The sequence below is a fragment of the Nasonia vitripennis genome, assembly GCF_009193385.2.
Source record: "Nasonia vitripennis strain AsymCx chromosome 3 unlocalized genomic scaffold, Nvit_psr_1.1 chr3_random0012, whole genome shotgun sequence".
NCBI classification, from domain to species: Eukaryota; Metazoa; Arthropoda; class Insecta; order Hymenoptera; family Pteromalidae; genus Nasonia; species Nasonia vitripennis.
The window spans coordinates 66,225-93,356 of record NW_022279632.1 but is presented as its reverse complement, the minus strand read 5'-3'; the positions used below and the strand labels follow the sequence as shown (position 1 = coordinate 93,356).

Genomic DNA, 27,132 nt, shown 5'->3' with positions numbered 1-27,132 from the left:
GTTGATTCATCTGAAAAAAGAACGTGCCTGAAAAAGTCTTGATCTTGTTGAATCATTCGTATTGCCCATCGACAAAAACGTACTCGCAAAATCATATCATTTGGAGTTAACTGTTGTGTTAATGTTATGTGATAAGGATGATATCTTCTCGCTCTCAATATTCGGGATGCTGTTGATCGAGGTATACCTATTTCTCTTTCTATTTGTCGAGTACTAATGTGAGGATCAAGATGAATAATCGCTAGAATGGTAATAACACGAGGATCGTTTTCGTCGTATTCATGATGACGGCGTTGACGAACAAAAGCTCCATTTCGAGCACTCTGAGTTAAGGTTTCAATAGTAACATTACTTGGGTGTCTCCTATTGGGATAGCGTTCAGCATAAAGTCTGGCAGCTGCTGCATAATTATTTCGACTTTCTCCCAAAATCATGATCATATCAACGATTTCGTTGGGACCATAATCAGCCATGATCAAAATCAAAATAATTTGTTACAGACCAGTAAACAGGGAAACAGATTTTTTTCAATAATAATTATCGATTTACAAGAAGTAAAAAACACGATTAAGCTTTTCTGCACTAATTTGCTATCTACATAACTGTTAAGAGTAGTTCACTCTCAAAAATTGACACTAATACAAAATAATGGAATGACTTTGAAAATTTTTGAAAACTGAAAAAATTACGAAAATTTTAGAAAATATTGAAAATTTCTGGAAATATTGAAAATTTTTTCATTTTTGAACGCATGTCACTCTCTTTTCATTTATGGGGCTAAAAGTAGGGGTTTCCATTTCAAAAAATCAACTTGACCTTGAAATGCCCTTGAAGATCCTGTTTAACGACAGGGTCAAGATGACCATTCGTCAGCCGGGGAGAAAACTGAAAACTTTTGTGGGTAACATTTTCTCCTTGAATGCATTCGAGTTCAGCTAACCAGTTGTACTGTTATCGGAATGACCAATGACCTTGACCATTGAATTCAAGGTCAAGGCAAGGTCATATTCAAACGTAAAATTTCCCGCTCTTTCCATTTCTGGTGCCAAAAGTAGGGGTTTCTATTTGAAAAAATCAACGTGACCTTCAAATGACCTTGAAGGTCACGCTCAATGACATTGTCAAGGTCATCATCAGATAGCCAGGGAAAAATCCTAAAACTTTTACCCGAAACTTTTTTCGCTGGCATGCTTTGCCAACGAGATAATTGAGATTAAAGATTAAAATGACTCACCCTGTATAATAGGATTGCTGTTGTCATACGGTTCTTCATTGTATCCCGGAGATTTTTGTCGACTAAAATACTTAGTTTTTCTCTTACAAATGAATGTAATCTCTCTATTATCCCATTTGATGTATGTCTATTGATTGTAGTTTGATGATATTCAATCTTTTGTATTTTACAGAATTCCTTAAATACTGCAGAATTGAATTAGCTTCCATTATCCGTAGTAATTTTATCTGAAATAATTATGATGCGATGCAAAATGTCTCAATTTGTCTAATACTGTTATAGGGTTTTCATCTGATAGATGATAAGCTTGAGCGTATTTTGAAAATATGTCAATAAGTGTTAAAAATGTTTTTTTCCAACATGAAAAATATCAATATATATATATATATATATATATATATATATATATATATATATATATATGCTGTAATGGTCTATTAGCGATCATAGGTCTATGTTTTCCTGTTTCGTAAGGCTTTCTTTCATATTTGTGTTCCAAGCACAATTCACATTAGTTAATATAGTTTTGTATAAGTCTATCCATGTTTAGTGTATACAACTCATTTTTAAATTGAGCTATTGTTTTCTGAATTCCGTTATGGGTTCTATTATGATACTCCTTAAGTTTTTTAAGAAAATAATATTTGTCCATCACGGGTGTATAAGTATTTGTTTAATTTAACTTTAGTTTTTCATTAAAATGTTTTAGCAGCACTCGGTAAGCGATAATTTCCAAATCCTTATTTGTGAAGTATTGTTTATTTGGTTTTGTATTTTTATTTAGAAATTGTTACAATTGTGTTTCGGCTTCATCCTTATTAATATTTAATATATACTGAATCTTAAGCTTATCTTTATTTAATTTTACACCGTGATCCCTTGTTGATTTTATTATAATACTGTAATTAAATACATAAATATTTTTGTCTGTTATAGGCAATGAAAATACTGGATCTTCCTTAACAGTGTGGGCCGTTTCCAGATCGTCGCTGGAGTCTTCGTCCACTTCCTCAATTCGGTGTGCTGTTATATCTGAGGCTTGGGGAACCATTGAAAGTGAATCGTCATCCTCTTCTTGATTATTAATTTTTATTCTGCTTAGGGCGTCAGCTACATGATTTTTACATCCTTTTTTGTGTTTAATATCGTAGTCATATTCTACCAATTCTATTCTCCATCGAATCAAACGTGAATTTGGTGTTTTTAAAGACCAGAGTCAAGTAAGCGGCTTATGATTTGTTTCGATTGTAAATTTTTTACCGTATATGTATGGCCTAAAATGTCTACATGCCTCGACTATTGCTAGTAGTTCTTTTTTGATGGTCAAATAGTTTACTTAAATGAATTCAGGGTTCTTGAAAAACTTGATATGAGATGTTTATCTTGTGATAAAACGGCGCCAATTGCGACATTTGACGCATTTGTTGTAATAGTTAATGCTTCTGTAAAATCTGGGTAAGCAAGTATTGGTGCATTGACGATTAACTCTTTTAACTTATTGAATGCTTCTATGGATTGTTTGTCCTCTACTTTTATTTCTTCTTCCTTCTTAAGCACCTTCGTTAGTGGTTTCGATATTTTGGCATAACTTAATCTAATATGGATAACCATCCTCCATTTCTTTTTCTCACTTGCATCTTGCTTCTTGGGTACTATCCAGACAGGCGATTAGTAAGGTGGATTACTTGATTGAATAATTTCGTCACAACCTCCTTCAAATGATATGGATATTTGTAACTTTTGACATAAATCGGGTTTTCATCCTTAGTTCTTATTTTGTGTGTAACTGCATTTGTGGCTGTTAATTTTCCACACTTATTGTAGAAGCAATCCTTATATTTCCTACATAATGCTATAATTTTTTCTATTTCTTCCTCATTCATGTGCTCCGTATAAATTTGCACCTTTGCATCCTGATGATTACTTAGTATGACTATCTTACATTTTTCTGGTATATTATTCTAATAGTTAATTTTAAATTTTAGTGTGCTAAATTCTTGAGTCCTATAATCAATATTTGCTTTTAAATTTTGTAGATCTTTCTGACCTATTAAACAGTTATATGTAGAATGCCAAGGGGCAATTAAAAATGTAATTGGTGTATCGTCACCTAACTCTTGTAAAATTGGAAAAGTGAGTGCATTTAGTGTGAGTCAGGATGAAATTAAAGTTTAAAAACAAATTTGTGAGAAAACGCTGTGTTTATTAATAAAGTGGCTTTATTATAATACACACTTTGCAACGAGACACGAGTCTCGTAAATAAATAAACGTGAAGGCAGCCGCAATAAGCTCGACGCAAAGTGAGCGACGCGACGCCAACCGAGAGAGCGCGCGCGCAACAATTTACCCGCTCGACATACACTTACACGGCACAAGGCTTCATAAGGCCGACCGCGTGACGTAGCGGGCATTTCGACTCGAGCTTTCGATCCGGGCAGTACCGTGAGCACACGGTACTGCAAGGAAAGCCAGAGCTGGACCACCGCCGACGAAACAGTCTTGTGTGCACACGTGACGACTAGTTCACAATACCCTAGCCGATTCTCCGGATTATCGTCGTAAGCACACGAAATAATTAAGAAAATCGGAACGACAACAAGTCTCGTCCTCGTAAGCACTCGGGGACGATACCCAGAGTCGCAGAAACCTGTAGCCAACATCCTGACATATCACTGCTCCCTCTGCCACTGTGCGCACACAGATTGAGGAATTAGTACTCACGTAAGATAATACTGATAAATTAGAACAAAAACATAATAACGTAAAGACACGCCGATACGCACGGGGTTCTACAGTAGAGGCAAGACACCAAGCAAAGCACACCGATATACACGCACACATTACGACTCTACGGCAGGAAAATAAGCAGAACACACCGATACTAAAACCGAGCCGCTACAAAATATAACGAATACAGCACAGCACAAGTAGAGAGAAGAATATGAAGCCTACTGTACATCATGGATCGCGCATACCAGAAAGCGATGCACGTGCATTGAAGGGGAAACCCACAGAGCGCGCAGCGCTATCGGCAAGTGACACATAATTCACGCGCTCTGGAAGCTTGAGGAGCCGCCAAAGAGGACACCGTGCGAGTCAGCTCAAAATGCATCGATGAGCTTCTATAAGCCTGCAGATAAGAAAAAGTAAATCAGAGGCGAGTTGACAGGAGAGGAGCACAAGGGGACTCGATGTACTAGAGGAGAGGATTTTTACTCTGGTTTTTTGATTGGCCCTCCCTGCAACGTCACATGCATTAAACGCTCCAAATAAGGCAAGAAGCTGCATCTAGGCCTCCTAATTGGCCAAATACCCACCCCGCCGAGGAGACGAAAATCGGAGATCACCTCTGCTACGAGAGCATAAAAGAGCCCAGGAACAGGTCCTCACGTCCTCAGTCTGCTTCAAAACTTCTGCTGCGCACATTGATAAGCACAACTCATGGCTAGAGCGGCTTTTCGCTTATCTTTTTGATGTTTTTTTTTTCATTTTCGCTGACAAGTCTAGCAGTCGCTGTTAGTAGCGCTCGAGCTGGCCGTTGATTTTTCTGAGGGCCCGTTTTTTTTGCTTCGATACTAGCAAGAAGCGCATCGCGGTGGACTGCTATTTTCTTTAACTCTGCCATGGTGGTGGCCACGTGTATGCTCTCTGTTAGAACTCGGCGGGGACTGATTGTTGCGAGCCTCGTCATAAGCGTAAGCTTTCAGTGTAAGCGGGGAAAATTCCTGCACATGGGTAGAGGAACGTGCCTTGCCATCTTTTAACGGGCTGCATTGTTTTAAGATACAGGGCTGTTGCTAACGCTACATTCAAAATGATTCATTAGTATACACTATAACGAGCGAACGCGAATTCGTATTTCGCGCGCTCGTCGCGTCGCGCGACCATTTCATGCGTGAGGGCGACGTTGCCAGTTCGGCGGTACTCGGGAAGCGCGCGCGGAATCAGCGCGCTAGACAGATAGGCAAAAGCGCGACTACAGTAAGGACGTGTGGGAGACTTTTACCGGTACATCACCCGCGTTTACCCGTGCGACTGAGACGAGAGAGAACAGCGACGGCCCGAGACCACCTGCTGGAAGGATACACCCGAGCCACCTTCACCTGGAGCATCCGGGATATCACAGTACGTCGCTGCTTCAGCCGAGGGGGACGCCTCCCGGCCATCAAAGGACTTTTCCCCGTCGGCGGCCGACGGACACGCGGCGACCGAGAACCACACGCGTGCGTCCAAACTGTAAGTTCGTTACGTTAGCTATTGCACGATTTATAAACAATCGAATCGGCTGCAGGCGCCGAGGCCGAAGCTCGCTGCCACCGAGTCGTCGGCCCGTCTCCAGTCCGAGCCGCCAGTGCGAACTCGTCCTCTCGCGATGCGCGATATATTGTACCGACATCTTGAAGAATATAGCCATCTTTCAATTGTACACGAATGCACGAGTATTTATTCCGTATTCCCGTTGCGTCCTTCCGACGAACCCGGTAGAGTAAAGCCGGTTACATCGCGGCGCGGCTACGGAGCGCGCGCCTGGCCGGAGACTCTATACGCGAAGAAAGCGCGGCGAGCAGTTGTACACAGAGGCAACCCGGCTGCATAGTACGGAGTCGGCATTGCACCGACGGTTAACGTCCGTCGCCGACTTCAGCATCATCGAGGGATAGCCGTGCGGAGATAAAAGGAGCGAGTAATCCCCCTCGTTGACGCGACAGCATCTTCGCGGCTGTCGCGTTAAAGCCCAGCTGCCCCGTGACAACACAAAGCACTTGAGATCCAACGCCGACGTAGAGGGGTTAATAGAAAAAATGGAGTCGCCCTCGCGAGAGACTAAACAAGAGGCGCATTGTTTGAGACTTATCACTCGACCTCTCGAATTTAGAGGCTTGAGTCGTGAAAACGGGCTATGACTTGTGGAGAAACGGCGTATGTACGCGTGCTCGCCTCATGTTTGAGCCTTTTTCTCTCTACCGTAGGTTTATGACTGGTAGGTGCCTAAAGAGCAAACAGCGCTACAACTGATTGAAATTTTTTGATTGGCTGTCGATTGGAAGAATCTCTTAGCTTTGGGCTTAATATGTTTGACACGTTGGGGAAACTTATTAACGGGGTCTGCAAGTGGCGGCCTTTTGGCCACATGGTATTTTTTTTTTTTTTTTTTGAAGCGGTGTGGGGTCTTTTTCCGAGAGAAGCGGGAAAAGAGCTGTAATTTGCGAAGATGCTATCGCGAGGAGGACCTTCTTTTTTTCGTAACTAGGTTTTCCAGAGCTTGTCTCCCTCTCTAGACCTCCTTAAGCTTCAGTAGCTTACCACGGCTCTTCATGATCTCGTATCTGAAAAGGTTAGACTATACAGGCATTTCAAACACTCTAGACTCAGATACCTTAAATTAAGGCTCTTGCTATATAATCTTCAAACAGGCTTCCGCACTGACCACAGCACTTAATCTGGCCTAATTAAGCTAACTGATGATGCCAGGGTCGGGATAAACAAAAAGAAAGTCACACACTTCTCCTTCTTTTTGATTTTAGCAAGGCGTTTGACATTTTATGTTACGTTAGGCTCCTGAGAAAGTTATCCACTTTCGGCTTCTCACAACAGGTCATCCGCTGGTTTACCTCCTATCTCACTGGGAGAGAGCGAGCCGTTGTTAGTGATAACAGCAAACGTTTCTCTCATCGGCGTCTTAACATCGGCGTCCCGCAGGGTTCCATTTTGGATCCCTTGCTGTTCGCATTGTACATCAATGACATCAGTTTCTGCCTAGATTCCAATGTCTCCCATCTTATCTATGCGGATGATTTGCAAATCTACAACCATTGCCACCTTAAGGAACTTGATTCTTTATCTAACAAGATGAGTGCTAATGCCGGAAGATAATGGGCTGGGCTGCACAAAACCGACTAAAACTTAACGTTAGTAAAATTTAAGCAATTGCCCTGGGCTCCCTCTACTATATAAACGCTCTATCTTCAGTAGCTAACAACTTCATTAATATTGGGGGTGCCCAGGTCAATTTTCAATCTTCTGTGCGTAATCTGGGATTGGTGCTTGATTCTAAACTCACGTGGGATGAGCATGTCACACAATTGCGTAAACGTGCTCACTCACTAATGTGCAGACTTTTTCAGAAAGAGTACCAATCTCAGACTGCGCAAGCACCTAGTGCAAGCGCTCTACTTTCTAATTATCGATTACTGCTCTCTTGTGTACTGTGACCTGACTCAGGAACTTGACTTAAAGCTACAAATGCTCGTGAATACAGGGATTTGTTACATTTATGGTGTAAGGAGAGACGAGCACATCTCCCTGTACAGACGAAAGTTGCAATGGCCAAACACCGCTTGACGCAGGTCTTATTTTACTACTTGTTTTCTTCGTAAAATGTTTAATTTAACCGTACTATCATACGTACTAGCTTACTTTGACTTCCGCGTGACACTTTGGCCTGTGAGGGAAGAGGTGACACCTCTGGATACGCTTTCGCGACGAAGTAGCTGAAGATCTCGTTTCATATCAGCGCCTCATACTTGTGGAACAGCCTACCATCACACATCCGAAACACGGCATCCATTGCCAGCTTTAAAAACTTGCTAAGAAATACTTTTTTGAATTTGAGAACATGTAAACATCTTGTACACTCATACGCATACACACACACTTACTTATTCTTGCTAAATCCATTATTTCACCTTTACACCTTCGCACTCTACACTCTATCTCTAATAAATATAATCTAATCTAATCTCTCTCCCTCTCTTACCTCGATCGTGGGTTGGTAGCTGGCATTCGCTTGTCAGGCGCATTGTGTATGCCAAACCATTATAGTTAGCCTAAGTTTAGTTGAGTAATTTAAATTTGCCTAATGTAATAATGTATATTGAAGATTTTGATAATGCAACATTTTTGTATAAAGAAACTAATATGCTAGATGAATCATAAAAGAAAGTTGCATCCCTTAACCTTAATCAAAAAATACCTATGATGCAGTTTTAGAAAGTTTAAATTATAATTAGGATTAGTGTATTTTTATTGATGGACCAGGAAGGAGTAGAAAAAGTTATTTACTCAATGTTTTAAAAGATTACTTAAAATTACATAATATAAAATTTGTGTATGTTGCTTAAAGCGGTATTGCAACTTACTTAGTAATGGAAGAACAGTAAATACAACATTTAAATTACCACTAAATATTAATGACTGTACAACATGTAATGTAAAACCTTATCCATCTACAAAAAGGTGATAGCGATCAGTATCGAGTTGAAGCTATAGAGCCAATTCAGACCGTTATCAAAAAATTTCATTGGTGGGTACAGTGAAAATAGGGAGCAACTTCTAGGAGTTTAAGAACAACAAAATTAACGCGCATGGCACGTGCGTTAAGCAAATTTCTAGTTCTATAAATCGAAGAATACTTAAAATGTATAAATTATAATATGGGATAAAATATCAATGACATCGAAATTTGCTTTTAAAGTTGACCGTCTTTTTCAAGATTTATGTGACGTAAAAGTAATGTTTAGTGGTTAATCTATGCTTTTTTCAGAAGATTTTAAACAAACATTACCAGTAATTTGACATGGTAGTCGAATTGAAGTTATCGAAAATTCAATAATCATACGCGACACAGTGGTACAAAGATACGACCTTGCGACGTAAACATCTACCATGCTAAGAAAGCGAGAGAAATATTAGAAAAAAGAGCGCGTCTGCATTTGACTTACAAAAATCGCAGAAAGATGACGTTAGGTGTAATGAATAAATACAAGCCCGGATCTTACGTGCGAATTAGTTGCACGAAATAGTACATTACGATACGTGTGACTTAAATGGTTCTTTTTTACACGACGCAGTTAGTACCTGAGCGTAGCGAGGGCACTAAGCACCGTGTAAAACTGAACCATTCAAGTCAAGAGTATCGTATAAAATTTTATAGCACAGACTATTGCCGAGTTTTCCCCCGAAATTGAGCCCCGTTACAAGTTTGCTGAATAAGTTTTTGTACTTTATACGTTTATCTATTTAACTAGCTTGATCTAGCTTTAAGTTTGTCTTCATTAGAGTATCATATAGTTTGGCATTTTCTAGATTATATTTAGCAGCTAAAGATTCAATATACTTGGTCTGACTTAAAGTCAATTTATCTCTATTATCACTATAATCAATATCAATACCTATGTATTGGCTCATCTTGCCTAAATATTTAATTGCAAATCTTTGCATTAGACTAGCTTTTACTTTGTTTATTTTATTTTTATCTTTACAACAAATTAAGAGATCATCAACAAATATTAGTATATATATATATATATATTGGATTGTTGCTTGCATTATTTACATATAAACAGTAATCATAATTACTACTTACAAAATTAAAAATTTTAATGAATTTATTAGAACATTCATACCGAGCTTTTGGGCATTCTCGTAATCCATATAATTCTTTTTGCAACTTGCAAAATTTATCGTCTCCAGTTTCATATTTACATGACTATTTAAAAATGCTGTCTTGACATCTATTTGTTCAATAAACAAGTTATTTTTACAGCTATATGACAGTAAAATTTCCGAAGTTTGCATTTTACCTACTTATAAACAATATTACTTTTATTTAACACCCAATCAACATCAATAACTTTTTTGTCTCTTAGCCTATTAACAATTTGCCAAGTGTAGTTTTTCTTTAGATTTTTCATTTTAGAGTCCATCGCAATTCGCCATTGTTTATATTCGTTGGAGCTTATCGCCTCTTCAAATGTATTCGGTACATTTGCTTCAATATGTTGGGTTGGGCAAAACATAATTTCGGTTCTTCCTAATAGATGGCGTTAAAGTTGTACATCTATAGTAATGCTTATTCAATGAAGTCACACTATAGCATGTTTAGATCTTGAAGATTAACCTCGCCCTGGTCAGCCAGCCGTTGAAAAGTCGATGAAATTCTTGAAAAAAAATCAAGATAGACCAACATATTTCATCTCGCGACATCGCTATGAAACTTAAACATCGACCATAAAACAGTATTGAACCATTATATAAGACTCGATACTTCGGATTTCACACGAATTAACGTCAAAAAATTGAATGGGCCGAGTTTCCATTTGTTAATCCCTGCTAAAACAAAACGAAATCGAGCCATTTTTGAAATGAATAAAGCCTAAAGAAGTTTCACAAACAGTTGCGAAGTCCGTATTGACGCTAAGGAAGGTGATGCTGAGTGTTTGGTGAGATTGAAAGGGTATTGTTTATCATAAGCTGCTCAAACCTGGACAAACCAAGACAATTACGGAAAGGTACCCAACCCGAACTCACCGATTTTGATGATTTTCATATATGTTGTAGAATATAAAAAAATAAGAGACACGTATTTTTTTTATCGGCTAATTTTCACTTTTAAGGGGTAAAAACCTCCCCTAAAGTTAACCCCCAAAAAGCGTTTTTTTTTAAATATCTCGGCTTAAAATTAATATTTTTCAATGAAACAAATTGGAGGTTATTTCTTACAAAAAGAGCAAGTATTTCATGGTGATTTGAAGAGTAAGGGTAGCATCCCCTATTTTTTAGGGGTTGAAAACATATATTTTTTGGCATAATTTTATAATAAAAAAGTTTACACCGACTAAAAAAAATTGGAAAAAATGTTTAAACATCCTTAATAACAAAATTTAGTTGACGTCTTTCGGTGTTTTCATAAATATTATCCCTAAGGGGGTAAACCACCCCTAACACAAAATAACTGTAAATATGTAATTCAATACATAATATTTCGTAGAAAGTTTGTATATAGAGGTTTTCGAGGTCGCTGATTACAAATCTGTTATCAGATTTTGAAAATTCAAAATGGCGGAACCAATATGGCGGACGGAAATATCGAAAAAAAATTTTATATAATAAAAAAGTTTTAAACGACTAAAAAAATTGGAAAAAATTTGTAAACATCTATAATAAACAAATTAAGTTTTTCGATTTTTTCATAGATACTACCCTTTAGGGGGTAAACCACCCCTAACACAAAATAACTATAAGTATACTTCAATCCATAATATTTTGTAGAAGGTTTGTATATAAGGGTTTTCGAGATCGCTCTTTGCAAATCTGATATCAGATTTTGAAAATTCAAAATGGCGGAACCAATGTGGTGGACGAAAATGTCGAAAAAAAATTTTAACTTTCATAAAAACTTGTTATAAATGTGTGATCTTTGTAGCCTGTACATGTGAACTAAAGAGCCTTAAACCCTAAACCCCTAAAGAACAAATAGGCTAAAGGGTTGTGCTTTTTAACCAAACCACCTCAAATTCCTAAATTTGTAAACAAGAAAATTCTGTGTGTGAAGCAGTTTTATAATTTCCGTAGAAATTGTTATCAGAATGTTATTGAAATTCCTTTATTGTAAATTCAACTTATATTGTATTTTTGTTTATAATATTAGAGTATAATAATAATCTACAATCTTTTATCTTTTGCCATAGTGCATTTTTTGTATTGAGCATAAAATATATTATTTTACGATGTTTTTACAATAATGGTAGTCCTCATAAAAGTGTTTAAAGCACAATGCTTTTTTGCACCAACCACATCGTACAATTGCAATGTTTGTGCACCCTTCTATTTCACAATGTGTTGCACAAGACTTTCCAAAACTGAAATCTATAGGATTATCAAATTTATCTGGTTTTTCATTGACGTAACCGCTTTTATACCAGGAATATTTAAACAAATCTATATATCTCGGTGAAGACAGTTGGTTGTGAACCAATGATTGAAGTTTAATTATATTATTTCTCACATAAATGTAATTTATGTAAATTCATATCATGATCCATTAACATTACATTATCAGAAAATGTTCGGACAAAGTTTTTCCAAATACGGAATCCATAGACATCAAGTGGTTGTATTTTTCCTGTGGTTCCAGTTGAAATTTTTTTTATGTTAATAATTTTATTTTGTGGCATTGTTTCTTCTATAACTTTGTCACAATGACCACTCCAAGAATCAAGTAATAGTATTGAGTGATGGCCTACATAGGGATAAAATATTTTTTCCAACCAGATTTTGAAGTGATCTGCAATTAAACGACTTACTAATTAACTGATCAACGATATTACAATGTAAAAATTGTTATTAGTTCCCTTACTTGTTGTTAATTTTCCAGATTTGGATGCTTCCACGTACACGTTTTCTGGTCTAAATATGTTTTGTTCTACAATAGGGCCAAACTTGCCACTTGGTTCCTTTAAAACAAGAAATAGCGGTGACAACAGTTGTCCAGTAGCTGATATTAGTGGCTGTATAGTATAACTATGCGTTGTTGCTGAAATTGACTGTACCAGACATTGCACTTGCTTTTCTCCTTCTACTGCTAATGTTCTTCCAGAATGCATTTCTAGCTGAAATCTGCTCTGATCTGTATTATACAAATTTTCGAGTCCAATCCTTGGTATACACGATTTAACGTCATCGATAAATGCTTCAGCTTTAGCCGTAAGTTCTGCACTACTTTCTAGTGTTTTTCTTGTTATGAACTTATTTATTTTCCTAGAAACTATTCGGTGTGCTTGCTTAAATTTGAGTAACCAATGTTTAGAAGCTTTGAATCTAATATCATCAAAACCAATTTCTTTTTTAGCTTGTAAGGCCCATCGAATTATATCTTCATCATGGATAATTGAACCACTATCGAGAGCTGCTTGAAAATTATCCAGGGTATACTGACAAATTTGTGCTACTTTTTCTCTATACGTGCCACCTTTATTAATTGAATGAGCCCAACGACGTAGCTGACTAATAGATGATACTTTTTTGAATCTGTTTTGCACTGTTTTGAGACTTAAATTTTGCTTCGTTTTGCTACTTCTCCAAAATTCTACAGCTCTTTTTTTGTATTCAAAATCTAGTTCTTCATTATCTGCTGTACATTGATTTGTTGGTGCTATATCCGGATCAGGAAAATGATGTTGCACTTCATCTTCAATTATTTCCGCATTATGGTCTTTATACTCTTCTTGAAAATCCAAAGAGTCATCAGTAATCATTTCTACATCGTTGAAATCATGTGTTGCATCTATTAAAATTTCTTTTATTTTTTCGGCCAACTCTGTTTCGTGATAATTCGTGACACTATCTGGTATGTTTAACGCTTGAAAGTATGCTAATAATAAGTTTAGAACGTTTAACGGATTAATTTTCATTTTTCAATCTAAAATGAAAACAAGCGGTAAAATTTATACAAGCTGTGTTTTTGCATGTAAGGCACGACTGCTACATTTCTACCAGAATAAAACGAGTGAATGTAAATTGAATCAAATCATTAATTTATGCATTGGAGAAGAATTCTCGTTCCACTTTGTGATGTTCGGAAAACTCTATTTTTGGTTTTATTCAACTTTTATTCACTTTGAAATTGAATAATGTAAATCTATATAAAATCACTAAAGAAAATTTTCTACAACTGTATGATACCACTGACAAACAAAAAGACGTACTATTCGTACTTTCCGGCATCGAACTAGAATACCCACAAAACTCACTCACTGCCTAAGAAATAACACAGGCAGCTGAGGTAAACACTCGATGAAAACAATCTAAAAAAAGAACATACTGATTCGCACATATTGTCAACAACTTTTATGAGTGAAAGACATTTATCTGTGGAATTATCATTGAATGTACGATAACATTCATTAAACTAATGAATGCATATAAAATTCCCTTTCAATAACAACGTGTTCTTTAATTGCAAATGAAGTTCGAGTATTAATATTCTTTTATGTATTTTTACCAATAACAAAAATTATCATAGTAATATAATAATAATTATAATAAGAAGAAGAATAAGCATAATTGCAATAGCAATAATAACAGTAATACTGATAATAGCAATGATAATGAAAAATAATAATAATAATTAGAATAATATTTATTATTAAATTTAGATTTTTTGATAAATTCATTAAATCGTAGCAAATAGTATTATTATGGAATTCCAGACTGTAAATATTTTACTATAGATACAATAATCATTACTTCGAGAATTCATCTAAAAAACTCGGCTTACGAAATAATTGTAACAATGAAAAACTCCCAAGTTTGACAACATTAAATTTTATTACAAAACGCAAAATAGTTTGATAAACTAATTTTATTAACCTATGTTTTTTCATTTGCAAAAAAGTGTGGACTTTTTGAATTTATAAAATTATATAATTATGCAATTTATGAAATACTTTATAATTTATGAAATTACTTTTGAAATTATGCTAATTTATAAAAGCAGAAAAATAAATAATCTTTGATTGAAACATAAAACGAGACGTTATTTGTTACATACAAAATGATAGAATAAAATATCGGTAATATGTCTATACTCGTGTCTACGGTAAAGCATAGGCCTTCGGCTTGTCTGGAGGTTAGGGGTTTGGAGTCGTTTGGTTAAAAAGCACAACCATTTAGCCTATTTGTTCTTTAGAGGTTTAGGGTTTAAGGCTCTTTAGTTCACATGTACAGGCTACAAAGATCACACATTAGTAAATAAGTTTTTTTGAAAGTTAAAATTTTTTTTCGACATTTTCGTCCACCACATTGGTTTCGCCATTTTGTATTTTTAAAATCTGATATCAGATTTGTAAAGAGCGATCTCGAAAACCCCTATATACAAACCTTCTACAAAATATTATGGATTGATGTATACTTATAGTTATTTTGTGTTAGGGGTGGTTTACCCCCCTAAGGGGAAGTATCTATGAAAAAACCTAAAAACTTAATTTGTTTATTATAGATGTTTACAAATTTTTTCCAAATTTTTTAGTCGTTTAAAACTTTTTTATTATATAAAATTTTTTTTCGATATTTCCGTCCGCCATATTGGATCCGCCATTTTGAATTTTCAAAATCTGATAACAGATTTGTAATCAGCGACCTCGAAACCTCTATATACAAACTTTCTACGAAATATTATGTATTGAATTACATATTTACAGTTATTTTGTGTTAGGGGTGGTTTACCCCCTTAGGGATAATATTTATGAAAACACCGAAAGACGTCAACTAAATTTTGTTATTAAGGATGTTTAAACATTTTTTCCAATTTTTTTTAGTCGGTTTAAACATTTTTATTATAAAATTATGCCAAAAAATATATGTTTTCAACCCCTAAAAAATAGGGGATGCTACCCTTACTCTTCAAATCACCATGAAATACTTGCTCTTTTTGTAAGAAATAACCTCCAATTTGTTTCATTGAAAAATATTAATTTTAAGCCGAGATATTTAAAAAAAACGCTTTTTGGGGGTTAACTTTAGGGGAGGTTTTTACCCCTTAAAAGTGAAAATTAGCCGATAAAAAAAAATACGTGTCTCTTATTTTTTTATGTTCTACAACATATATGAAAATCATCAAAATCGGTGGGTTCGGGTTGGGTACCTTTCCTTGTTAGACTGTCTACAGTCAACAACTAATGCGACTGCAACGCGCAACTAAGGCGATTGAAAAAAAAAACGGCCAGAATTGATCAATAGGAAAGTCGTTGTCATACATTACAACAATGCTAGACCGCAGATATCTTTAATGACTCGTCAAAAATTAAGTGAGTTTGGTTAGATGTTTTAATGCATCCACCGTATAGCCCGGTCCTTGCCCCGTCGGACTATAATTTATTCTGGTCTCTGCAAAACTCTCTTAATGGTGTAAAGCTGGATTAAAAAGGAGGTTGTAAAAATCACTTGGTTAAGTTTTTCGCTCAAAAACCTCAGAAGTTCTACAGTGATATGAAAAAAACGAAATTACTTTTTACCCAACCCAATAATTTTCATAAATAAAATGAGTTACAGGATTTTGGTACCTATTTACAGGACTTTTCTTTCTATCAGATTTTCTTTGCACTTTTAAGCTTAAATTATTATTTTCAGCAATATCAAAATTTGATTCGTTGTCTCTACTTTCACCAAAAGTATAAGTAGAGATAAGAGAATTTTTTCTATTTAAATTTACATCATATTTATCAATTTCGGTTTTATTTTCCAATATCTTATTTTCTACATTTATAGATTTGCTATTTTCCAAATCTTTTTCATCATCTTGTCCTTTGCATTATCACATTTTTTTAAACAAATAATTTTTCCCAACAGGCGCAAGAAATGGGCCTTTTTTCATGCCTAAAAGTAGCGTAGAAAATCGTCAATTCCAAGGTGTTAGAAAAAGTTTGAGCTCAAGCGAGGATACAATTTTTTTCTCCCCGCTCGAGTCAAGTTAACCCAAGTTGAGTTAAATTAACCCAAGTTATCTCTGTTAATACCCGTTTCTCATATCTCTCAAATTTTTTAATTTTTTCAGATTCACATGTCAGACTCGGGTGAGGTGTTTTCAGCATTCGTCTACGTCTCTGAGCACCTCACCCACGCATGACATAGCTTATTTTCTCCCCTTGTTTCACAATGTACTATTTTACAATTCGTGCATAAAAAAGACCCTTTTCCGTGCATGAAAAACGAATGGAAAATCTATTTTTTAAAAGCAGCGGGTAGACAGTTTTTCTTCCCTAGGGAGGAAAATTTTTCATCAGCTGTTCGTATATGGTATTGTAAAATTTTAACAATTTTGCAAAATTTGTAAAATTTAGGAAATTTTGTAAAATTTAGGAAATTTTGTAAAATTTAGGAAATTTTGTAAAATTTAGGAAATTTTGTAAAATTTAGGAAATTTTGTAAAATTTAGGAAATTTTGTAAAATTTAGGAAATTTTGTAAAATTTAGGAAATTTTGTAAAATTTAGGAAATTTTGTAAAATTTAGGAAATTTTGTAAAATTTAGGAAATTTTGTAAAATTTAGGAAATTTTGTAAAATTTAGGAAATTTTGTAAAATTTAGGAAATTTTGTAAAATTTAGGAAATTTTGTAAAATTTAGGAAATTTTGTAAAATTTAGGAAATTTTGTAAAATTTTTTGTATATTTATCGAATCAATCCTAACTTTCAGTTATTCCTGATGAGGGCGGCATTGATTGCCGAAATGTCGAAGGGATTGAAACTAAAATCTTTAATTTTTTTATACCTTTCCCTTCACGCTTTATCTGCCGCAGGTAGACCGATAGAAGCTACTAAATCTTTGTTCTTAATAATTTTTAATGTGCAGACGATTCAACAATACTAGATGATTATAAATTATGAATTTAAAATTCTGGATGCCAACTTCTTAGACGACATGAAATGACGCTATGATCTGTTTAAATTTTTTAAACGCCCTTCGACACACCGATATGCGTAAAAGGAGTCTATTGATATACTTAGCGAACATAAGGCTCAACACGATGCGCGTAGTGTTGAGGAAAGAAGAGAGTATAGCTATAGTTATACACATAGCTCAAAAAGAAGAGAGATAAAAGAGCTCAAATAACTTGAATTCATACAGAGCCAATTTCTGAAGGTGTAAAAATTTTTCTTATTAATATGGAGAGACAGAGAAATTAAAAATCATAAATTATTCTATTATCCAAATTTGCAATGAATATGCTGATACTCACGTTTTTCATGTAGTTTATCAATGAATAGCCATGGTCCCAGGTATTGGTTAACTCACATGATAATGGTTTGATATCTATTTGTTGAGAGGCATCCAAAACATGTAGTGCATGAGCGAACAAGTGAACAGCATCATACATTAAAGCCGTTTCAGTCTAGAATATTTAATTTGTTTATATGTTGTTATTCAGAGTAATGATATAATAGCAAAAATAAATAAATATTAGCTTTGGTGGTCGATTATATTTATTAAAGCAAATTTAATCAAAATAATTTCAAGATTTCTTCAGCATTTGATTTATTTTGCAATTAATCTCTTTATGACGTATTTATAGCGAATTTTCCTTCAGTTACGTTCTGCAGACTAATTCTTGGTAACTTTTATTAGCGAAAAAAGAATATTTATTCGGGGTGCATTTGCCAACTTGCTTCATTGTCTTTTTATATATTTTTTAGTATAATTTACATAATACTTAACAAGGTGAAAACTAACGGAGTAGCCAGTGCAAGCGTATGTGCTGACGTCAACAGAAATGTCAACACTATTGCTGTGGCATTGGATAATCCTTTCTCTATTATATTAAGGGGACCTCACCACCTTAAATTTAAAAAAAATGAGATATTGATTATTTGTGTAAAAGTACCTTAACTTGTTTAAATTATCAATTAAACAATTATAATAACTCAGTCATACTGTAAAAATGATCAAACAATGTTCATAAATACCATATGTCAGGTACAATAGGTCTTCGAAGGCCAAAAATCGCAATTTTCATTATTTTAGCTACCGCAGACTTACTTCAGTTTTGGGTTTCAAAGGACACTTTTTTCCTAATGGATCTACTTTGAACACATATGTTTATAGAATAAATGTGGGAATTAAAAAAAAAATTTAATTTAGAAAAGTTGTCTACGATTTGATAAAAAAATTTGTTTAAATATTTAGAAAATGACAAAAATTATGCTTAACTTGTAGACAACTTTTTAAAATTAAAATTTTTCTTAAATTCACACATTTATTTCATAAACATATGTGTTTAAAGTAGATTCATTAAGAAAAAAGTGTCCTTCAAAGCCCAAAACTGTAAGTCTGCGGTAGCTGAAATAATGAAAATTGTGATTTTTGGCCTTCGAAGACCTATTGTACTTGACATATGGTATTTATGAACATTGTTTGATAATTTTTACAGTATTCCTGAGTTAATATAATTGTTTAATTGATAATTTAAACAATTTAAGGTACATTAATACAAAAAATTCAATATCTCATTTTTTTTTAATTGAAGGTGGTGAGGTCCCCTAAAAGAGAAACCCATTTTAGCGTTTTCTGGTTCTCCAGTTCTTCAGTTTTCCGAGTTCATAATTTTCGATTTATGAATTGAAGTGACCAGTTTTGTAATTCATACCTTATTTAAATCATCTTTTAATGAACAACTTTGTGCAATAGCATCAACTTAAGGAGGTTCGGTGGTATCATGGGGGGGGGGGTGAGGGACACGGGGAGGTGCCTATCCTTTAACATAGGAGAGCAGCAGGGGTGACAACTTGAAATAAATTATTTTATACCATCTAATAACAATATTTTAAATTAAAAAATAATTTCTTTAATAAAAAATCCAAATAAAAATAGAATAAATTTGGCAACAGTGCACGGATGTGATGTATGTTGGCTGTACGTTGGTAGTAACTGATCGCACGCATCAATAGTTCAGCTGTGGCTATAACCTAAAAACTGTAGAGACGTGCAGATTGTTCACAGTAGTTATTTTATGAAAGAAAAATGTCTAATCGTTGTAGAAAGGACGATTTATTAAAAAAAAAGTACAGGATGCTTTATTAAGAAGATCTGAAAATGCTAAAAATCTCAACATGATCAAAATTGCAAAAAAAAAAGAAAAAAATGGTAGAGAATGACGAAGCTCCAAATTGTAAAGTCGAAGGTAGCAGAATCATTGATGTGAAACACATGTCGGAGCAAATGATTTGCACTGCGTGCAAGACACCATTTCTAATGCAGGATATCGAGCAAGAGACTAAAAGAGGTGTAGCTTCCATTTTTTATGTGCGCTGCAGTAATTGTTTATTAGTGGTTCCTGTTAAAACTGACAAGGAATACAAATGTCCAGCATCAGGAAAAAAATGTTTATGACAAATACTAAAACAGCACTTGGTAAATATAGTCAATTTTATAGCATTTTCTTGTTTTGATTTCTTTTCTTGACATATTTCGTATACATAATTTTGTAGGATCTATACACACTGGAATAGGTGAAACACAAGCAAATAAGTTTCTTAATATCATGGGCTTTTCTGGTATAGATTCTAAACTTTTCAAGAAGCACGAGAGGATTATTGGTCCATTCATAGAGTATGTTGCGAAGGAAAGCTGCTTGGAGGCAGCTGAAATGGAACGACTTTTGACATTGGAAAATATAGAAGAATTGAAAAAGCTGTTGTGAGTTTAATATTATGTGATACAGTACTGGGTTTGCTCTATACAAGTACTATGAATACTTTATGATAATATAAATTGTATAAACGACATATTGAGAGATAATTACTCTCTATTATAATGAAATTATTAATTGATTTTTACAAATTCATTATGATTTTACATTTATTATTCTTAAGTTGTAACCCATGTAAAACTTAATACAAAATAATATTGTATACAAAAAAAGTTTCTTATTTCACTTGACTTGGAACAAAATTTCTTACAGGCCTGAGGATTTACAGGAGCAATTTTTAGTTGTGAATGTCGACTCATCAGAAAGTGACCGACCGTTAGTGAGAATTTTTGCCTCTTATAATATGAGCTGGAGCCAGCGTGGAAATGGACATGTGTACGACAGTTTAAATGGTTATTGTGCCATAATAGGATTGAAAACTGGGAAAGTCCTCGACTATTGTACCAAAAATAGAAAATGCAAGACTTGTGATTCAGAGCTTCGAACTGGGAAATAAGTTGAACATGACTGTAGACTTAATTTCCATGGCAGCGCAAAGGCTATGGAATCTGATGAAGCATTAGAACTTGTCACTAAAAGTTCCATTTTAAAAGAAGCTAATCTTCAAGTTGGAGTTTTCATTGGTGACAATGACAGCAGCTGCATATCATCTGTCCAGAAAGCGAGTTCTCACCAGGTTGTTAAACAATCTGATATGAACCATTCTGTGAAAGGCATCGGAAACATACTTCATGAAATTTATAAAGAGAAGGCATCAGATCCTGAAAAAGAATTGACAAATGAGGTTATCAAGCATGTTCAACGCTGTTTCTCATATGTTGTCCAGCAGAACAAGGGGGACATTCAAAAAATAAAAGTTGCTATTGAGAATATTCCACAACATCTGTTTGACCATCATGAGAAATGTGGCAATTGGTGTACTGGTAATCAAGAAAATGTATCTGGTATTAGACTTTCCAATCCACAATTGTTTGAAGCGTTAAAGAAGATTTTTGTTCAACTGGCAAATACCGGAGAAAAATTTGCAAGTGCTGCGAGTAGTCAGGCGAATGAGAGTTTAAATAACTCTATGTGCAGTAAAGCACCAAAGAGGATATGCTACTCTACATATGCTACTCTGAATCTGGGGATTACAGATTTGCTGCTGCCATTGCACAAAAAAATTGTGGTATTGATTATCTTAGAAGTACTATGATACTTGCTAGTATACCTTGGAGTAAAAATGTAGATACTTATATTGAAAAATGTGACAAACAATTATTGAAAAGAAAGGAAAAATCTAGTCAACCACAAGTAAAAAAAAAAGATTAGAACTAAAAGCTAAAAGATCGCAATTAAGAAATCAGAAAGAAAAAGATGAAGGAAATACGTACCAAAGCAATATAACTTTATTAGAATCTCACACTATTCAAAGTGTTCACGAAGAACAATGCCTTCATGTTTTGCCTAACGATACCATTTCTTATGGAACAGATGATCTTTGTATAGTATTCTTTGATTTAGAGACCGCTGGATTGAAGCTTTCGCATGAAATTCTTCAACTATCTATGAAATGTGGACAATTTATATTTACTTCTTTTATCACACCTACTCGCTCTATAGCTCCTGCCACAACAAAAGCAAATGGTTTGAATACAGTACACAAAAAATTATTCCAACATGGACATGAAGTTATTACTAGGGCTAGTAGTGTACTATTTCAAAAATTACTGGAGTATTTACTAAGTCTTGGAAAAAAATGCATTCTTGTGGCGCACAATTGTGCTTTTGATTCAAGTTGTCTTATTCTAGCTTTACAAAAGTTATCCCTCATTGACAAGTTCAAAGAAGTTGTTGCGGGATTTAGTGACACGCTGAGTTTATTTAGAAAAAACTATCTTAAGAGACAAAGTGGATATAAGCTAACTACACTAGCCTCTGAAATGATGAGTCTTCCATGCGATGGTGCCCATGATGCTAGTTTTGACACTTCTTTATTAGAAAAGCTTACAGTAGCTCATCTGTAAGTACTGGAGGTTATAAACAGCAAAAAATCTGTTGAAGATGTTATCACCCATATGGAAAATGCTGATAACAGTAGAAGAATTCTAAATACATATACACAGTTGAATTCTGTTTTAAAACTATCTATGCGGAAAAGATTGGCAAGTTTTGGAATAACGGAAGAGATGATACTCGAAACTTTTAAAACAAAAGGAAAAGAACAAACAGAAATTTTACTGAAAGGAGTCAATATTGAAAAGCCACAAATTATAAAAACGAAGAAAATGTTGATCAGTATTTTAGATTATCTCCAGGGACTCCAGGAGAACTTGTGATAAAGTGGACTTAAAGTTAAACTAGTTAGTTGCATTTTGACGTGCCAAAGATTTAAAAAAGTCAATAGATTGTATTGATTCATATATAATATATTAGTTAACTGATACCGTATATGTAACAAGATTTTGTTTTAATAAAAAAAAATATTCTAGTTATTCTGACGTTAATACAATTGTTCATTGTGATCATTATACCAATCAAAACACATGAAATCAATGTTCAATATTGTTCATAACCTCCATATAAACAGTGCCAAGCAGAACGCCAAGCAGACAGCGAAGATCTTTACGTATGGTTAGGTTAGGTTAGGTACACACAGGCGTGCGTCTTTATGAGTGTGTGAGTTGCGCCGTTGTCATATTTCTTATTAGGCCGTTCAAGATTTCAAAGACGGTATTGTAAGATCTCAATTATTGTAAATTACTTTGCAGATAGCAAGGTAACATACCTTTATAAAAATATCAAACGATTCCTCTTTATTTTATCTATCAGTTCATATAAGTAAGTTTTGACTCTCTACGCTTTTTCAACTTCATTTTGTGTTCCTAACAGTAGAACTGTTTGTGTCCCATAAGAAGCCGTGAAAAATTAGAAAATGCCAAAAGCGTCGTTTTTTAATATTATGTGGATAAAAATTAAAAAAAAAATTATTTTGGTATTTAAATATAATTAGGAATTATATTCTAAAATTTTATGCCGATCTCTACGCTTTTATAAAACCCCTGAACCTCCTTAAGGGTAACGATTTTAGACCCGTCTCACATATCGCTGAAGCAAACAGCGCCCCTCCATTAAAACTTATATAGGCAATATAAGCACAACAAGGTTGTAGTTAAAAAGTTCAATTAAGAAATGATATATACGGAACGCTAAATAATTTTCAACTCCAATTTTTCGAATAATTTTGCAGACTGTGTTAATTGTATGTATAAGTAGCAGCTAACATTTTTTAACTACAAGCAAAAAACGCTCGCTTCGCTCGCGATAAACAAATTAGTTGTGGTGATATTTAAGGGGATGTCGTCCCAAAAAACACTGTTTTTCTATTACATAAAACTTTTTGAATAAAGTTTGCTAATGAAAAACCGAGTCTGTAGCGCCGTAGTGTTAAGGTAGTTCACTTGGCCCAGTGGTACTCAATTCGAGGTTGAATTCGAAAATTAATTGTTGTAAATATTATGCAGTATTATTAAGTGTAAAAACTCAAGAATTTTAAGTTTTGTATGGGTTGGTTTATTCGATTTTCGGTCAAGCACAGTTATTCCCTGTGTTGACCGTAAAACCCAGTTTTCAGCCACATTTTGCAGGTAATAGTAATTTTTAGCTTCTTCAAAACGTGACCGCGTCAAGCTTTAGTAGCGGTAATGATTCCACAATAGCGTTTCAATAACTACATTGGATAAATTTTTCGGAAGAATTATTGAATAATCACGTTTTTGCCGCACATGTAATTTTGATAACAACACGAAATCAGGCCGCGGTATCACAGTCTTCTGACAGAAAGACAATATTATGCGAGTGCTATTTAATAACATTTTCGAAAACCAAACTTTTTTCTGCAAAATTAGAAGGAATTCAATATTTAGCTACTATTGTATTACGTGAAAGAATTTTTTCGTCACTCTCTAGGTGAAACGTGAACTTTCACGCAATAAGCAAAGTATTTATAACCTTAGCGAGAATTAGTTTGAATTATTTGCAGAATTTAATGAAATTTGAAGATTTAGCTTCTATTACATGACACAAAAGAATTTTTTCGTATCACATAACGAGGCTAGAGTGAAATTAAATATGTTGCCAAAACATTTTAAAGAAATTTTCCGTAGCTTTGATTTTGCTAACGATTTACCCCCCCCCCCCCCAACACTACAGCGAATAACAGCACAGCCAGTATTTAAGGAGAGCTTTTACCTGCGATTTGCCAGTGTGTTTTAGACTTGACGGTCTATATCAGTGTGTGCCATAATATTTCGAGCTACACTGAGTCACTTAGTAAAAGTCTTGCGATCCGTTTTGCGTATTGCAAACGCTCGCAAACCACACATTCGTAGAATGTGTGGCTCTGTGTGGAGTAGTGATTTAGATTGTTTGCCTTTTCACATTTTATGCAAAAATTGCATTTTTTACTACTACATTGTCGTATAGCAACAGTTCGGTACACGTTTAATATAGGTCTCTTGCACAACAAGGATGTGCTCACAATTGTTGTACATACTGTCAGACAACGAAACGATCATCAAGACCCTCTAGCTGCCGAGTTGATCAGACGCCATTGTAAGTACTCAAACTTTATCAATTATAACATTTATTTTTACATAGAATTGATAAAATTTATTACTTATGATAAATAGTCGATTATAAATCGAATGCTGGACGATCACTAAGGTGATGATTTTTATTAATCGTTGTGAATAGTGTTGGAGTAGTTGGTGGATTGACGGGATGAATCAAAGGGGATTAGTCCTGTGTTTGAGAAGAAACTTTTATTGAGCACACAAAAATCAGAGTGTTGTATGTAGCGGAGATGTGGCCTCGGGGTCGGACGAAACTCGAATGAGCAGGAAGCAGAAAGAAGCGCCAACGCCATGTCGTCCGAGCATGAGGCGGACGTCTTGCGAACTAGTCGCGAGCAGCGTTATACTTCTGACACTCCCTCCATGCGAGTGACCCTGTTTTTTTTTTATTTTATTTATTCACTCTGAATCATTGTCGTCTTGGCTTGACATATCTGAAAGAAAAGAAACTGTTTTACACCTGATTCAAAATTATATTATGAATACTGTGCTTATTTTAAATTGAGAATTTTGTCTTTGAAGTATTTATGTTTTTCTATAAATAGAGGTTTTGTCATAATGTCTGCTATATTTTCTGAGGTAGAAATCCATTTTACTTTGAATTTTCCTTCTGATACACATTTTTTAATATAATCTCCATGTGTGTTTGCCATGTGAGCTTTGCTGCCTGATTTTTCTCTTTCCTCTAAATTCTTCTGAATTGTTTCAAGATAGTCATCAAAGATTTTCAATTTGTGATTTCATTCCATCTGGGTGCAATCTCCTGCTGACTTGTTGTCGCACCAAATGGTAATAGGGTACATTGTTTTCCCAATGATGCTTCTGATTGCTTTGTCTAGTGAAATTAAGTCTTGGCAACTGTTACTCATCGCTAAGTACTCTGACTGGCAAGTTGACAATGATATATGTGTTTGCTTGTAACTTCGCCACATAATTGGATCACCAAATAGTAATATTATATATCCTCCAGTGGAAGATGAATCGTACCAATCTCTGAAGCTGGCGTCTGACATAACTTCTAATTCTTCCTTTTCTGCTTTGAACATCAGTCCAACATCTGAGGTATCTCTGAGATATCTGAAAACACGTTTTACGTTTTTCCAGTCATTTTCAGTGGGGTTCAGTTGTCTCCGTGACAGATAATTTACTGAAAATGAGATGTCAGGTCTGGTTGCTCCAGCTAGATAGAGTAAACTACCTATTGCTTCTCTATAGGGAGCTTGTGTTCTTATTTGATTTTCTTCATTGATTTGTTTTTCTTCTAAATCTCTGATTTCTCTGTTTCGTACTTGTCACCATGGGTATCTTCTGAGGTTTGCACTCTTTCATGTTGAAGCGTTCTAAGCATTTTTCAATGTACTCTGATTGTGACAATTTCAGTGTCTTTTCTTCTATGTTTCGAGTGATTTTCATACCTAGAAAAACTTTTGTTTCTCCCAAATCTTTCATCTGAAATGTGCATTAAGTTTGTACTTTATTTCATCTAGTTTCTTCTGATCATTACCTGATAGTAAAATATCGTCTACGTATAATACCAACACAACCATCTGATTTTGTTTTCTCCACGTGAATAAACATGGTTCATTTATGTCCTTTTCTAGACTAAATTCTAATGCAACTTCTGAAAAACGTGCGTTCCATTTCTTGGGACTGATTCTTAGTCCGTACAGAGATTTTTGTAATTTACAGACTTTATTTCTTCTGAAATCTGGATCACATTCTATCCCTTCAGGAATTTCCATATAGATATCTTCTTCTAAAATTCCGTTGAGGAAGGCTGTCTTAACATCCATCTGGTATGCTATCAAATCGTATTTGTTTATTATAGCTAAAGTTGCTCTGACCACTGATAGTCTTGAAACAGGTGCGTACGTTTCTTTCAGTTCGTACTCATTTCTGTCCTTGAATCCTCTGATGACTAGTCTACCTTTGTATATAGTCTGACCATCATCTGAAGTTTTCCTTTTAAATACCCATTTGGAATCGATAGTGTGAACCTTCTGACCATTTCCGTTTAGTGAGGGTTTGTCGACGATAGTCCAGACATTGTTATCTTCCATTGACTTTAGTTCTTGTTTTATAGCTTCAGCCCATCTGAGATTATCATTCTATGGCTTCTTTATAACTTGTAGGATCTCTGAATATTCTTGCAATAGATGCATATATTAGTTCATCGTTATCTGTGTTATTTTCTCTGATTTCTTTGGGTTTCTTATGTGTATTTAGCTTCTGATTTGTGTTTTCCGATACATGGTCTACTGTAGCTTCTCTGAAGTGTGTCCAGGTTCTTCTGTTGGTTTT

General features: G+C 34.7%; 2 protein-coding genes across 5 annotated transcripts in view; one reads left to right on the top strand and one right to left on the bottom strand.

Annotated features, from left to right (window-relative positions):
- LOC107980680 (glutamate receptor ionotropic, kainate 2) overlaps positions 1–22,993 on the bottom strand; it is a 602,400-nt gene extending 579,407 nt beyond the window's left edge. For 3 of the 4 annotated variants that reach the window (XR_004227195.2, XM_031927147.1, XM_031927149.1), the window contains exons 1-2: positions 22,986–22,993; positions 17,753–17,905 (exon numbers count right to left, since the gene is read on the bottom strand). Coding sequence is in view for 3 of the 4 variants with exons in the window: in XM_031927147.1 (XP_031783007.1) it covers positions 17,753–17,890 (138 nt within the window). In the remaining variant the exon portion in view is untranslated. Of the gene's footprint in view, positions 1–17,752; positions 17,906–22,985 lie in introns of those variants that run through there. The other variant, XM_032601874.1, reaches the window with a different exon arrangement.
- On the top strand, positions 19,651–22,536 carry LOC103316775. The gene is made up of 6 exons (XM_031927152.1): positions 19,651–19,792; positions 19,998–20,205; positions 20,750–21,289; positions 21,355–21,511; positions 21,565–22,220; positions 22,359–22,536. The coding sequence occupies exons 1-6, from the start codon at positions 19,651–19,653 to the stop codon at positions 22,534–22,536; spliced, it is 1,881 nt and encodes a 626-aa protein (XP_031783012.1).
- Positions 22,994–27,132: the final 4,139 nt, after the last annotated feature.